General features: G+C 36.4%; 1 protein-coding gene across 4 annotated transcripts in view; it reads right to left on the reverse strand.

Annotated features, from left to right (window-relative positions):
* COL11A1 (collagen type XI alpha 1 chain) overlaps positions 1-16486 on the reverse strand; it is a 131741-nt gene that overhangs the window by 91251 nt on the left and 24004 nt on the right. For all 4 annotated transcript variants that reach the window (XM_063407633.1, XM_063407634.1, XM_063407632.1 and 1 more), the window contains exon 5: positions 5883-6011. In XM_063407633.1, coding sequence (XP_063263703.1) covers positions 5883-6011 — 129 coding nt within the window. The remainder of the gene's footprint in view (positions 1-5882; positions 6012-16486) is intronic.

Genomic DNA, 16486 nt, shown 5'->3' on the forward strand with positions numbered 1-16486 from the left:
CTAAATCATGTCCAAGCTACAGAGGCAAAGATGACTGAAATATTCTAGGCTCACTCACACTTTATAAAATGAAATAAAATGAAGAATGCCAAGCAAAATGAGAGTTTTAAAAATCAGCTACAGTAAAGCAAACAAATAAATGGTAGAAGATGTCAATCTTAGGGCAGAAGTAAAAAAAGATTTAAAGGATGGCCTCTTCTACGATATAGTCCTTATATTGTTCATAAAAGTGATACAAGCAAGGACATAAAAGGAGATAAGAACATTATCTTCAGTTTCCAAAGACATCCTATTTCAAAAGGAGAATAAGACTCTTAAGTTTCTTTATGTTACTCACTTATATAAAAAGTCTATATATCTATGCAAAGAAAAAGAGAGCTAGGAAGATCACTACTTTTAATATCTGCTAAATTAGTTAACTGCAGTTCTAAAGATAATAATAAACATAAAATAAAACATAAAAATAATCATCTTCCTGCGTTTTTCAGAAAACTAGTCTTTCTGATCAAACACCCAAAAGACACTAAATTAACCTGTTCTGAAAGGATGCTTGAAGCCTCCAAGTCAACATATTTGGGGGCTAGTTGCACTTTTAATTTGCCAAATTCATTTCAATCAAGGAAAACATTTCATGTCTCCAAGTAATCCATTAGTTTGGGATAGATCCAAAATAAATGAAGCTGAGTTCCTTTAGGGAGCCATTTCTTCAGCACAAGTCAGACTTTGTAATTCACTGGGTCACAGAATAATCTCCCAAGAGAAGATTTGAAAGCCTGATAGCTTGTTCCTTTAAAAACTAGACCTGATGATACTCCAGAAAATATACTTCCCAACATCAAGGATGATGAAGACTGGCTAGGTCTATAATTTCTGCTCTATAATTTCTGTGAGCTGGCCAAGCATATGTGATTGAACTGGAAAGGAATTTAATACATTTGCATTTATAGTAAAAAGGGGTTTGAAAACAAGACAGAGGCCAGAATGTTCACAAGGTATTTGTGAAAAGCATAGGTGTGTATCTTTTAGAAAAGCACTGTTGATAGTTTTAAAATATAATTTCAAACCTATATGGGATCCTTAAAAGCAAGTCATACATTCAAGGTGAAAAACCTGAAGATTCCCAAACTTCTAAGCAACACCTTTTTGTGTAGTGCCAACTGCTGAGGTCATCACTTTAACCTTTACAAGCTACAGAGATTCATACCTGGCTATTCACAAGCAAGAACAAGGAAGACTGATGCACAATTCAATTAAAACATATCTTGAAGATGGAAATAAATGATAATAAATAACAGAGTAAAGTGTGTGGATATTACCATTAATCTACTGCTCTCCTGTTTTCAGACTGACTGACACTTAGGTCTGATGAACAAATCCCAGGAGAATAGAAGCATTCTCTGTAAGGAGGGTTCTGACATTCATCTATCCCAACAGCTCAGCCTGAGCTGCTCACACAGAGCCCACAGTCCTGGCCAGCAGCCAAGGGCAACACATTCTGCAGACCCTGAACACAAAAGGTAGTTAGAGCTTGCCCAGTTAAATAAATCTTGTTTAGGCATACAACACATCACTAGGGTCCAGAAAGGCACTGACTGAATTAAAATGGAAATATAAAGACCCAACCAGGTCCAAGGCTTATATCTTGAAATCCTCAGGTCACCCCTTGTAGGAAGGGAGAAGTGACCTTGAATAGGGAGAAGAATGGCACGGGGGATCAAGACAGCACAGCTGGGTAAGCCTACAGACAAGGGTAGAATTTAACATATGTCCTCCCTTTCTAGGCTGACTAGTTCTATATCTTTATTCACAGCTTGCTGTTTTTGTGGATCCCACTGTGAGATGCATGATTCTTCCTGAACTTGTTTAGGGTAAACTTGGCATTTGATTCAGGCATGAAGAGATCCTGTAAGTAAAAAATAGGTTTTGAATTCCTCTCTGTTGGATCACCCAAACTGCAGTTTGAATGAGATGCAAAAGAAAAAAAAAAAAAAACAAAAAAAAACCAAAAAACAAACAAACAAAAAAGGCAACAAGAAAAAGGAAATCTCACTGCAGCAGTGTCCAGTAGATTTACATATGAGAGCACAATGAAGGTCTTAAGGCCTAGAGAAAAACTCAAATATTTTAAAGAGCAAATATTTGATTCCTGATGTTGCAGTGATGTGACGTGCACTCTCAGGCTCATTTAATGGAAACTCACCACAATACATTCCATAATTTTTCTGATTTTATGGTTGGTAATTATTTTTAGTCTAGATGAAGTCTGAGACTCTTCCTACAACAAACACATAGACAATTCCACCAGCTGAACTGGAAAGAGGGCATAGGGTAAAAATAAATTCAGAAAATGACTAATTTAAAACAGCACTAGTATTGAAAGAAACTCCCCCAAACCTAAAATGCTGGATATTTGCTTATTTGCTCCTTTGGAGAAAGCAGCACTGCCTAGAGCAATAAGGATTACATGCGGCTAAACAAAGCTTAAACCAATATCTTTTTACCTAAATCCTTTTCTCTCAATGCTTCTTTAGTGGTCTAAAAATAATCCAGCTTTTCAGACTGAATGCCTTCCTAGGTTGTGAACTTGCCAGGAGACTACAAAAGTGTGCAATTTTAAGAGAAATCCTGTTCATCTTCCTAAATGCAACTTCACAAATATAATTTTCTATTTTACTGATGAAAAGTCAATAATTTCCTTTGGGTTTTGTAATCAGTGCTGGAAACACACATTAATAGGCTCTGAAATCACATAATTTATCTCTAAGCCAAGCATCAGTTTCTTATTCTGAACTGCAATAATTCAAAGGCTCAGAGATGTAAGGCCAAAAGGGCCTATCAGACCACTCTGGCTAACCCTTCTGTACTTGTAGACTTCAAAACTTCCTACAGTCACTCTGTAACTGAGACAACTAAAGTATGAATAACATTTCCCCAAGCTTTCAGAAAGGTATTTACCCTTGGCTTGAAGATATCTAGAGATTCACCATTTTGGTAATTTGTTTCTCTCCTTTTAGTAGATATTTTCTTAACTGAAATTATCTATCTTCTTCCCCCACCCCATTTGCCTGCAGCCAGTATTTTCTTTTTGTCCTGGATCTTTGCACATGGTGAGTCACATGTGTGATGATGCAGTTTATGTTTCAAGTGACAGAATGCAAAGGTAATATTGCATCTGAATTCTTATTTCTTTATTTATAAACCAAGATATGCACTGTATTATTTTCAAAATAACTCTTTCCCTTCTATAACAACCGGAATATTTTGAGGCTAATGCCTCAAATAATTTCAGTTTCTGCTGGTTTAATCCAGCCTCTGAAGACACAATCCTGCCTAGCCTTTTGCCCAGTTTTCTCTCTTCCCTCTTCCCACCACAAGAGTTTGTGTGAAAACATTGAAGATCAAACCATGAAACCAATCAAGCCGAACAATAATCTTTGGACATTGGCTTTCAGCATGATTAGGATCCCAGATGGGGACAATCTGCTGCACATGAAAGGTTTTTCTGTTACCACATGCACGCAGGCTGTTATTGCAGTGTACTTCTGAGTTCAGCATGTTTGCCCTGCAGTTATTTCTTTGGCTTGTGTGTATAACATTGCCTTTAGTTGTGTTATCATCACTGTTTACTGCTCAGAGTATCATTACTCTGATAAATTTTAATGCCATCCATTTTACACACATTTCTATATTTTTTGGACAGTTACTAAGAAAGTCTACTAAAAATCTAATTCAGCTAGTCGTTTATAGTAATTTCTGAAATAAGACACCCAGACACGAATCTCTTTGTTGGGTACTTTACCATACAATACCATTTTTAAAATTAAAATTTCATATGTTGACAAGTCAGAAGCTTTGCAAAGGTCTAAGTCTATAAATTCTACCAAATATCTCTAATCAAAATTGTAATCTGCTCAAAACATGTAATCAAGCATTTTAAAACAATCACTTTCCTTATAGACTAGCTGCAAATATATTTTTATCTTTTAACATCTTATTTAGTCTTGCAGTTACAGATTGCAAAAATCAGCACTGCTATCTTCTATAACTTCTTTCAGTACCTAAATAAAGCTCGTTTCATTTATTTCCTTAAAATAAATTATCTGTATGATTTGACAGGCTGCTTCTCAAAAGATAACAAAAGTAGCCTACTCAACAAGCTGGTTTTTTACTATTTAGAAAACATTTCTATAATTCTATTAATTCATTCAGTCATTTACTCTATTGCATATTTATCATATTGGTAGCATTGCTGATGGGTTTATTTTAGATCACTATTACACATTAAAGAGATCTATTGACTTCACTGGGAATATTAATGCAAAGTGACACATAAACTCATGGAGCACAACAAGGAAATTATGTCTTAGGTCAGAAAGCTAAACAAAACAATCCAATCACCACTCTCAGCAAAAAAATAACATAAATAGAAACAGCAGTTCTCCATCTTATTAATCATTACGTGCTTTTCAATTTGTTTTCAAATTCATTTAAAAATGTTACGCTACAAATGAAGATCTTTGATTTTACTTTTTTCTCTGTAGGTACTCCCACAAACTCTATGTTACCAAGAGGGAAAAATAAGCCTTTGAAAAACATATTAAAAACCACTAAACCCAAGAGCAACGAAACAGCAGCAAAGCTCAGGAAAGTTCCCAAATTTTCTTTGAAACTCAATTATGGAAAAAAAATATTAGCTCTTGCTATCTTTTTTGGTTTTGCATGAATTACCAGCAATATGCTTTCAATCTGTTCTGGTTTGGAATATGGAGATCCAGATACGCAGGCACACAGACAGCAGATCCTCTGGGATCCTCCTGGAAAGCCCAGACCCCACCCACTGTAATGCGGTCTGAAGTCCTCTGCCTGTGTGTAGGTGACCTGACACATCTTGAGCTACACCTCAGACAGAATGGATGTAGGAGGAGTCCCTCTGAAAGAAATTCTGCACCCTATGGGCCTTTGTCTCCTGCTGACATAATTTTCAGTCAGAATAAATAGTAACAACAAACAAAATTACCATGTGCTTAGGAAAAGTTCACTCCCAAAACAAGCTCAAAGCAGACATCTAAGAACAATTCAGCAAGTTTTTAATGCTGATCTCTTGAGCAATCAGTAGCTATAACCAGTCAGATCACACATGGTGTGCATACTAGCTGTCCAGAGCCAAGTTCAGTTATGGCTTGTTACATTTTGGACAAGTTTTTCCCTTTACCCTGTTCAATGCGAGTACTTAGAACGTGTGCAATACATAAAGTGCTCAGAGGTCTAATCTGAGGAACTATCTTGGCCTGGGTGAATTACTTAGTTTGTGGCCGTGAGAACTGTCTACAGTGACTAATGGTTTCTCTAATTATCTTTCATGTTTCTGGGAAAAAAATCCTACTCTGTCTTGTCCTTGTTGGTTTACCTCCTATGAGTAGAACTGGCTGAAAAACTTTTGTGTGCACACACATTTTTGCACGCAGATCATTAAAATACAGGACACTTTTAACAGGAGAAGTTTACAACTGTGGGAATAGTCAAAGCTCTCACATCTTTTAAATATGGTGTTTGTTGACATCCAGCATCAGTAAAATTATAAACCTACACAGGAAGAATAAATATGCATGAGTAGAACAAACTCATATTGCTATAATTTTTTTAAAGAATTAGAGCATAACTTCATTGAGAATGCTGGTTGTTCAAACACCGTTAGGGTGATAGGTTTCTTCAAATGCTTGACCTAAATGAGTGGACAGCAAAAATGAATGCATTCCTGCAACCTGATTTCCTTACTTCTAGAACAATGCATGCCATTTAGCTGGAAGTGCTCCTTGGGTAACTTTTCTCCGTCACGACCACTAACGTGCAATAAATCCGGTAATACATGACTGATTACTCACCTCATCAACTCGAGGATCCTGAGCCTGAGCAGCATTGGGCACTGGGGAGTCACAGTCTGGGCTATAATGCTCACAATAGTCAAATGCAGCTCTGGGATCAGCTATAATCAACAGCTGCTGGATCTCACCCTGCAGGAAAGCATATGCAGATTAAATAACAAAACCAAAGGTAGTCTGCAGTTCACCAGGAGTACAGAGTTCGCATTCAGAAACAAAACCAGGAATATAACACTTAGATATTTCCATCTCTGGTTATAAATAAAATATCCACCTAATTTCTGCTGTTAGTATGCAAAAGAACTATTGTTCACATTGCAAAACAATACAAATTAATACCAAATGGACTAGGTGCAAAATTCTGGCTTAAAATCATGTCTGGTTTTAAAAGGAGAGAGTGGGAAGGTATAATTTCTGATGTGTGATTTTCATGCTCTTTGTTTACTTCTTCACTGGGAATCAGTCTAAATTCCTAAGATTTAATTCAGGGCACTTCCTATTACCAGCATGCAGCTCAGCATGCAAGGAATCGACAGTATAATTCTAAGTTTGCATCACATATGTATTCTCAAAGAGGACAATGAAATAAAATAAAACAGTCTGCACCAGAGACAGTTTATTTTAATAATATATAATCAAGTGAGCACTGTGTAAATACATACTATAGAAAGTGTTGAAAAACATGTTACTGCTAAAAAATGCTGGGTTTGCTTCTATTCCCATATATCATGCAAAAAAACAACACCACAGAAAGAGACCCACTATTCTGGATAATAAAAATGGCTCTGCTGAGATCCCCTGCAGAGACCTTGTATGTTTATCATTTTCCACAGAAAGCTGTCTGGTATCCAGTGTATTTCTTAACATAGTGGTACTATTTAAGCAGCATTAGGTTAATTCCTGCCAACATTTCCACTATAAATTTTCTCATGCTGGAGCTTCTTATGCTCAAATAAAAATAAGTTTGTTGGAAATTGGCACATGTTCTTGGTCAAAACCCATTAATTTCAATCTCTCACTATTTCCCCACAAGGGGGTGATTTTTAAGATTTAACATGATTTTATTATGGTTTTACTCAAAATAAGGGCAAATCAATACCTTTCTTAGTTTGTCTTAAAAGACAAGATATCATAGTTGGTGAAAATCTACAGGTGGGAAAATTCACAATTCTGTCAGTATTTCCAGAATCACTTTACACCTATCATAACAGTAACCTATAACAAATTAGGAAAACTAGAGAATATTTTAAAATAGTAAATAATAATTGCAACATTCTTTCCTTTCAAATCGAAAAAACAGAGACATAAGAAAAATTTCCTCAAACTGAAAAAATGAAATCAAACAATAATCTGCAATTTTACTAGTTATACAAGTTTTTTACTAATTTTTCAGTCATAAAGTAGGAAATAATTTCATAGCACTTAATGGCTATATTTACAAGTCTGCTTTTTACAGTACTCTAAGCCCACTTAATTTTTATAGATTCATGCGTGTCTCAGGTTAATTTAGATTTAGATTATTATTATCTCAGGTTAATTTAGATTTAGATTATTATTTAGAATATTTTTTTCTAAGCTTCCATAAATACTACAAATGCAGCAGTTTGTTTCTCTGTCAGCAGTTCTGGACTGTCTCCTTTATTTTCCTTAATTCATTAATGCTTCCTGATTTGGACAGGAAGCATTACAAAACCTACTACACATACAGAAAATTTTCCCCTTCGATTTCTTCCATGGCTCCCTCAAGAGCTGGAGTGCTTTGAGAGGTTTTATACAGTCACTGTCAGCCTGGGCTATGCATCCTCTGTCTCCAGCAAAGTGTTTCCAAAGTGCTCTGCCTTTTCTCTTTCACCAACCTCATTAAAACCAAGTGAGGCAGAGGAAAAAATGAGAGAGAATAAGCAACTGTAAGACAAAAGAGGCAAGTGACCCTTTTGAGCAGCCTAGAGCTGGAGGTGTAGGACCTCTGTCCTCACCCTGCTGAGCTCAAGTCATGGTCTTGCTCTTTGGCCCTGAGCATTCCTGGCTGTCTGAGGTGCCTGGACAGATCTCCGTGTCTGCAGAGTGCCAGCCAGCGGGAGCCGTGCCCAAACAGCTCCTGAAACTACTGTTTAGTCGGAGAGCCTACGAGAACACAGGTCCAGGAATACAGCCAGTACTCTGGAGCTTTCTGCTGGTCTTGAATGCCATGGAATTTTGGCACCGAGTTCTGCTGGATTGTGTGTTTGCAAGAAGCACTCAGTATGCAGTTACCACTTGGCGTAAATGTTCCTAAATTGGTTAAAGCTGTTCCTGATCCATTGACTGTATTTCCCAGCCCCGCCTGTCTGCCTGTCATGGCTCCACATAGATGGAGGCCCTCAGAAATCCTGCACAGAATACTTAAATTTTTACAGAATGCATAAATTGCTACTGGATATTCATGTGTGAGAATTTTATTGAAGAACCAATAGATTTTACATTTGAAATCCCAAATGTGAATTTCCCTGGTTTTCCTTCAAGATGCGCTATAAAAATATTTCCAGTAAATTATTCATTTTCCCTTTCTACTTTTTGTTTTAATTTTCTGTCTTTGCTAATTAAATTGTTTCTCTGAGTATTTTGTTCTGTGAAGTATTGGCTGTACTGTAAGAATAATCCAAGAGCTTTCCTTTCCAGGTCAATCATATCAGCTCATGAAGTTCCACACGCATAACTGCAGATTTCATTATTGTGATTTAGTTACCATACTAAGGTATTTGTTGGAAAAATCTACACTCTTTCTCTTTGAACATTTTTCACAGAATTGCTTCAGGCTTTATAAACACATTCTTTGATTGTAACTGCTTGACTTCATGAGACCAAAATAGAGTTTTATAAAGCGCCTTTTAAATAAACTAAAAATAATCTGGTCATATTTCATGACCTGGAGTCATAAATGAGGCATGTAAAGATCTACCTGCACAAGTCCTGAGAGCTTTGAATTATGGATTCCAATAGCTGACCCGTAAAAAAATACTGAGGTATCTAAACATATATGCATATGTCATGTAATTTTTCTTATATAAAAATTTCAGGGAAAAAGGAAGTCTTCCAGGGTAGAGTGATGAAAGCAAGAGAGAGACCAAAATTGGAGGAGAAGAAAGAAAAATAGATTAAAATGTACAAATACACTTGAGCATCCTTAAAGTACCCTGAAAAGTGCATAGAGAAAAAAAGGAAGTACCAAAGGCTACTATCTATAGACTAGTTCTTCCTTCTCTACGAAAATTTCATGACTGCATCTGTTGGCAAATATTGCTCAGGCAATTTCAAAGTTGGAAGTTGGTATCTAGCATGTTATAGAAGTAAAGCCTTTCGTGTCTCTGCTGAGCCAGTTGTCCACCACGCTTTGGTGCTGGAGGTAAGTGGGACAGCAGCAGAAGGCAGACACAGGGAACGTGAGGTGAGGAATCAGGCAGACACACACAGCCACTTTTCCATATTAATCCTTGGAACAAAGTGCATGCTTAACTTGCCCCAAAAAGCTCTAAAAGGCTACTTCACCTTTGAGAATTATAACCTACTTCCTTGTAATATTTTTTTTTTATCCTGGATAACACTTAAAACAATGTATTTTCAACAGTGGTTTGTCAGATATTTAATATAACTTGCTGATTAGGGATAAGAAAGATGAGAGCTCCATCTCAGTGCCCAGCAGTTGTGGTGAACATCTAGAAAGTGTTCTATTTAACATTAACCATACAAGTACTTTGGAAGTAAAGTGGCCTGATTTTAAATCTTAATATTTAGTTTGGATTATGAATTCTTTACAGAAAAGGGCACTAAGTTGTTTTCAAAGCCAACACATAACTCACAGAGGCAATGCACAGGTAAATAATTCATTGCAATATGGGATAAAAATAGTTAAAGTTTATGAACATTTTCATTCCTCTCTATTTCAGGGATATAGAATCAGCCTTATGGTTGTATGATAAAAGCTGCCTGAGAATCATAAAATATCTTGTCCAACAATTTTGCCTAGTGTGAAAACATGGTACAGAAGGATTCCTTCTAAGAAGTACTCCACCAAATCAGTTTTTCTTTGCAGAATTCTCCAAGAGTACTAAAAGGAGTTGTTATGATTAAGGAGCTATTCACTTCTTTGTTGCATGCCAGAGCAAATGTGGAGAACCAGGCTAGAGAGCTAGGAAGAGAATATGCTCAAATCAGTAGAACTCCTGCCTGCTGGAGCAACTGCACACACATTCACTCACATCAACAGTTCCACTACAAGGAACAGCCCAGCCAAGAATGAGAATATGTGCTGAATTCACTCATTGAACATTCCTCTCTGAATCTCACAGACATTCCACATCCTGGAATAAGAAAATTTATGTGTATGTACACCCCAGGACTTGCTGAAAAACTCAAAGCAATAATGCACAAGGTGGGGTACCTGCATGGAAAAATAGCTTTGATACGAAAACAGTGCGACACTAGAAAAATGCAGCATTGAAAAACAAACAAAGGAAATAGAGACCAAATTTGCAGGAAAGCAGTAAACTAACACGTTCCCTTTCCAATTTTGGCTACATCTTCATGTGATTATTGCTGTAGTTAGCCTCATGGTAATAATTGCTACATGTGATTCCAAATTTTTGGTGTCTTCCTTAGATTCCACAGCAGAAATAGGAACAAAGAAAATTTCCAGTTTTTCTTAATGATGTAAATCATCAAAAGCCTGACTAGTAAGGAACTAATTATTTTTATTGCTATATCAGTACATGCTAATGGCTGCTTATTACCTTAATTGACTTCATAAAAAGTTTTAGATATTACCTGTCTTCTTGAAACATTCTCTTCTCCTTCTAACTAGGCAATCTTACTAATGCTTTCTAAATATGGTGCATTAGAGAATTACAACCATAAAGTAGTCCATTTATAGTCTATCTATTATCTAAAAGTTCCTATCATTGACAAAAAGACACCTCTACTATCAATGGTCACATTGTTAAAAAGGCAAAAGTATGAATTCATAGAAGGCTGTAGGCACACTGTAGGAAGAAATCAGTCCAGAAATTAATGTTTTCTTACAGTGTGTAAAATTTTAATGGTCTAGTTGTTCTCTAGTTCTACAAGAAACTCAAACAGCTCAGAGGAGGATTTTGGTATATCTCTTTTACAAGAATCTTAATGAAACAACAACCCTACTAGGTGAAAGTTATTGTGTCCAGGGAATAGCAGGGAAGCATTACTTAAGAAGATCTGCAGGGGAAAAACCAAAAACCAACCAAACAAAAAAATCACCCCAGCATATACTTAAATGACTAATTTATATATTAGAGGTTCAAAAACACTTTTTACAACTAGTGTATTAAGATTAGAATTAGAAAAATGCATCTTCCTGATTCACACTGGATAAAATTAGTACTTATGTGCTTATATGGATAATTAGACTTAAAAGATGTTTACATAAGTGGTGATAAAAGCAGACTAGAACCAGTGCTGGGCTCTAAAGCAACTCAGAAGAACAAACTCAATATCTTTCATTTTAATATTATGGCTAAAAATTACAAAGTGCATTTTTCAGTAGATCAGCAGAAATCAGCACAAATACCCTAACCTGGGCATTTGTGCCATCTTTCTCTAATTAGTTATGTGACAGTACAGCTATAGACTCCAAACAACAAAAGTCTAGACAGAATGGATATTATTACTATAGATTTTAGAAAAACCTGCTGCAGAATTCATTTAATCTTGCTGCAAAGATTTGAGGGATTGAGGAATTCCAGGACCTTTTAATATAATATTCCATAACCCAGGCCCATTGCATAATATAGCTGGAGAAAGATATTTAGAGCCTGCCAGACTGAAGCACTGTAAAAGCAATAAACTGTGAAAACAGAATACTGTACAGGTCAAAGTTTCCACAGAAATAAATGTCTTCTTGATTCTTTGAACACCATGCTTATAGAACAAATTCAGCTTGGTTAAGAAATAGGTTGGTGTGCCAATTATAATTTTTGACCTTCAAAACATAGCTGTTCACAGAGTCAACTGCAATTCTTGGCTGAGAGATTAGATTTTACTACAATGCCTGTGCAACAGCAAGTGTACATAGACACAGGCACCCACGTGTGCCCAAGGACATCCCATTTTCTAGATAAAAGATCTACAAATCTCTTACATTTTCATCTATCTTCAAAATCTTATTTACATCTGTTGTTTAAAACTGAAATGTATTAGACACAATAATAAATGATGTGTTAATAAGTCCTGTCTGTTAAATCTTTTGAAGCTGGTGCAGCATGCAGCATTCTTTGATCCCAGGTTGTTAATTTTAAATGTAATTACAAAAAGTTTCGTTAAATGACCATTCCTTTGTTTCTTGGGAACATTCCTTGAAAGTGAATTTGAATTCCAATGAATTAACAAAACTTTGTCTTCTTCTTCTCTCCCCCTCCTGCTCTCAGAAATAAGAAAGGGAAACTGAATTTACCTTTGTTCATTGAACATAAGTTTGGAAATACTATAAAAAATAGTAAATAGCAGATCACCATTCTTAGAGTTAAAAAAAGAATAAAGCAAAACAAGCCAAATAGAAAGTTTTTGTAAGAAATCTTGGTTTTTTATTAAGTGCTTCTGAAATGAAAATGTCTGCTTTGCTTTACATTTTTTTTCGTGTTGGTTTTCTTTTTACTCCTCAGTGGTCAAGTAGGCCTCTTACTCTGGTGTTGATATCTAAAAGGCTGATTCTAAGTATTTTTGCCTGGAACGTTAAACAATTCTTTTTAGTCTGACAGACCATTGGTGGTCAGCAGCAATTACTACCTCACTATAGTGGGAATAATTTTGGCAGTGTCTCCGTGAGCTGGTGGTGCAGCTCCACAGGGCAGTGTGAAGCAGAGGATACTGAGCACATCTCTTTCACACTCCATTTTGGAGGGGCACTTTGGGCTGGCTGCTGTGTTCTACTTCAGCTGTACAGCAAATCTGAGCAGTCAGCAAAGTTCTACTCATTCTACTCTAGTCTGCACTTCCACTTGGGGCTTCCCATGCCCACAGATATGTGAGGGGCAGGTCCCCAACTGCAGGCTAACACATTGCTGCTAGGGCACTCAGGGCACTCAGTCTATCTCCAGCTGCTCACTCAGCTATTCCTATTCCTTTAAATAGGAATCCCATGCTGTACACAAGTGATTTATTGATTTTTTATGACAACAGATTAATGCCTAGTATCAAAATCTACACCCTTTATTAACAAGTATTATTGCAAGGATTTAATCCATAAACTCTGTGCTGTTCAAGCTTTCATTAGCTTTCAGTGAGACTTATACATCACGTTTTGTCTTGTTATACTCATTTACAGCAAAGTGCCTAAAAAGTATAGTATTGGTTTGATGTGTGGAGTTTTAAAGGGAAAAAAAGGTGTCTATAGGGAAGTATCTGCATAAAGACTCTGTTAGGTATGAAGTTATTATAAAATTCTTATAAAAAACTTGTATTGTTCACACTAACATTATTAAATGAGGAGTGACAAATCCTTAAAGCTGGCAAAGAATAAAAAGATCTCTATTATTTATAAAACATTTAAGCTACAAACATATTTCAATGGATACAACTCAAAATTCCTTTACTAGGTGCCATGTACCAGTATCTCACTGGGGTTTTTTTTCTTTTCTTCTTTTTTTTTTTTTTTTTTTTTTTTTTTTTTTTTTTTTTTTTTTTCGGTTTGCATTTTGGGAATTCTCTTCTTTGCACCAAGCACTTAAAAACCAGCTGTTCTTGCAATATGTATTTGGAAACACAGAAGACATTAATTTCAAAAGACACATAAAAAAGTTTGAGGAATGTTGTGACAGTCTTTCAAAAACAAGCATTTACAAATTAGTCCCACTGATATCAAAAGATTCACTTCAGTGAGCAAGGGCTTAGCAGTGTAAATGAGGGTCTCATAATTTGGCAGTTAATAATAATACAGTTTCTAGACAGCATAACTTTATTATTTTAAGATGGATTCATGGTTTAAAATTTGCTTCTCATCATTTTTATGCACCTGATGCTTAGTGCTTGCTGAATTCACTATCTTGTTTTCAACATCATATTGATTTCCATATTAACAAAGCACAATGTCATAAAATCTCAGATTAGCATTTTTATTCAGGAATGAGCAGCAGGCAACTCCAAATTGGAATTTTCTCATATAAAACACAGAACTGCCCACTAGATTTAGAAAACACTTTAGATAATTTTTTCTTGCTTTTACAGTTAAACCAGAATCTTTCTGACAGCACCACTAAAAAAATGCCTCTTATCTTTTGCACCAGTAGTCAAAATTACCAAAGAATATTTTGTGTTTTGGATATACAAAATCAGCATATTTGGCAGCTATTTTTTATGTTCTCAGGACACTAATCAGCCCTTTCTTTCAGTGATCTACCAGATCTCTAGACACCCAGTATGCTTACTTATTCAGAAATTATTGACAATCACAGGGAAGTTATGTCATGAGGTCATGTCACACTGATTAAAACATATGCACTTAAAATTTGCCAGTGTGTTATAACATATCGTGTTAGTAACAGTCAGACTGCCAGAAGCAAAACAAAGAGAGAACAACTGCCTAGAAAACAGAGGTTAACATTAAGAACAAAACTAAGAGGAAATGGCCAAGAATTTAGTTTAGTTAAATCTTGGATTACAAACTTAACACAATTTAAAAAAAAAGAAGAATATTTGAGCCACTGGGATGTAATATTGTTTTAAAGTAAGCATGAAACATTCCTCACAAGAACAATATTTATTCTGAAGCTTCTAAATGAATGATCCATGCAACTATGTTAGAGCAATACGACTGAAAGAGTAATTCCTTTTTCAAAAGATACAATCAAGTTGTGAGGGTGCAGAATAATGTAGTAATACATGTTTTGGACTCATTGTGTACACCTGCTTTCAATGGGAGTGAGTTACCTTAGAGATGCAACAGGGTTTGGTGCAGTTATGTTCTGCTGCACACATTGGTTCAAGGCCAAAAAGAAACAGTATCATCTTCAATTTGTAGGTCACTGAAGTCTAAGAGTTCATTGTATGTATCTACAGGTTATTATTTTCACATTTTAAATTTCCGTTCAGTTTCAGGAGACTGAAGAGTGCTCCATTGCTCCTATGACCAAATCATTGGCTTATTATGAGTAAAAATATCATTATTACCCAAGATAAGATGACCTCTGTGATGCATGGATACAATATTAATCCTTCTGACACTCTGAGCAAAAGGTCTTCATATAAGAAGTCTGTAGTAAACAGTTTTAAGTCTTAAACAGTGAAATCTAATGTCATGACTAGATAACTTCTGGAATTTCCTGCCCACAGAATAAGACACATTGTGTTATGTGTATCTTCAGTGACTATAGTGGTCTCGAGATACAGCAGGGTTCATAACACAAAAATACTAACAAGGACACCCATGAAATCATCAAATGTCACTCTGAGCTGCCATGAATAAGAAAAACTGAACATTTAACACACAATCATGACACTTGCAAGCAGGGATAGAGTTCAGGAAACAGCACCAAACTTCAGGAATTGTAGCAGCAGGAACTAAGGGATGGGTAAATTCTTGTTAATAAAACAAGAATAATGCTGTTTAGAGAATAGAAAAACAGTAGACAAACTCAAAATGAACTAGATTATGTTTTGTTTGGCCAGACTTAGGACAGAGGTCACTTGTCTTGTTCACCCTAGAGAAGAGGAGACAGAGGGGAGACCTCACTGCAGTCTGCAGTTTCCTTGTGAGGGGCAGATGCTCATCTCTTCTCTGTGGTGAGCAGTGACGGCACCCAAGGGAACAGGATGGAGCTGTGCCAGGGGAGGTTTAGGTTGGATATCAGAAAAGGTTCTTCACCCAGAGGATGGTTGGGCACTGGAACAGGCCTCCCAGGGCAGTGGGCACAGCACCAGCCTGGCAGAGCTCAAGCAGCATTTGGACAATGCCCTCAGGCACAGGGTGTGATTCCTGGGGAGTTCTGTGCAGGGCCAGGAGCTGGACTCAATCATCCTCTTGGGTCCCTTCCAGCTCAGGGTATTCTGTGATTCTGTGATCCATTAAATATGTATACGGCCCAGTATTTTGTTTAAACTTTGAGGTAGATTCCAATTTCAGCCTGCACATTTTTACCTACAGATTCAGATAATTGAACATAGGTATAAATTATTCCATGGTGGTTGTACAGTAACAAAGAAAGCAGAAACCTATCCCCAAAGGATTGCAAGCTTCTAATTTAAGTAAGACTTGAGACTAAATCTAAACCCCCATCAATTTCAAGAACAGCCTTACAAGACAGTAACTGATTTCTCTGAATGAAAACAAAGAAGAGAGGTGCACTCAGTTGAGTAAGAAAACCTCATCACTGAAGAAATTCAGAAATGTACAGTGAGGCTAAAAAGGTAGAAATGTTGCTGTTCTCAGCACTGAATCTTAAGATTCAGCCTCTAAACTGACCTTACAGACAGCTTCACAATTTCTTTTGTGAGCCCAATGCCTCCTTCTTAGTGGGTCTCAGCTGGAATTGAAGCACTGACTTGCCATGTCAGTGTACCAGATTTCAGAAAAAAAAATCTGGCAGAGAACCAACTACCATTACTTT

Source organism: Prinia subflava, chromosome 10, assembly GCF_021018805.1.
Source record: "Prinia subflava isolate CZ2003 ecotype Zambia chromosome 10, Cam_Psub_1.2, whole genome shotgun sequence".
Taxonomy (NCBI): domain Eukaryota; kingdom Metazoa; phylum Chordata; class Aves; order Passeriformes; family Cisticolidae; genus Prinia; species Prinia subflava.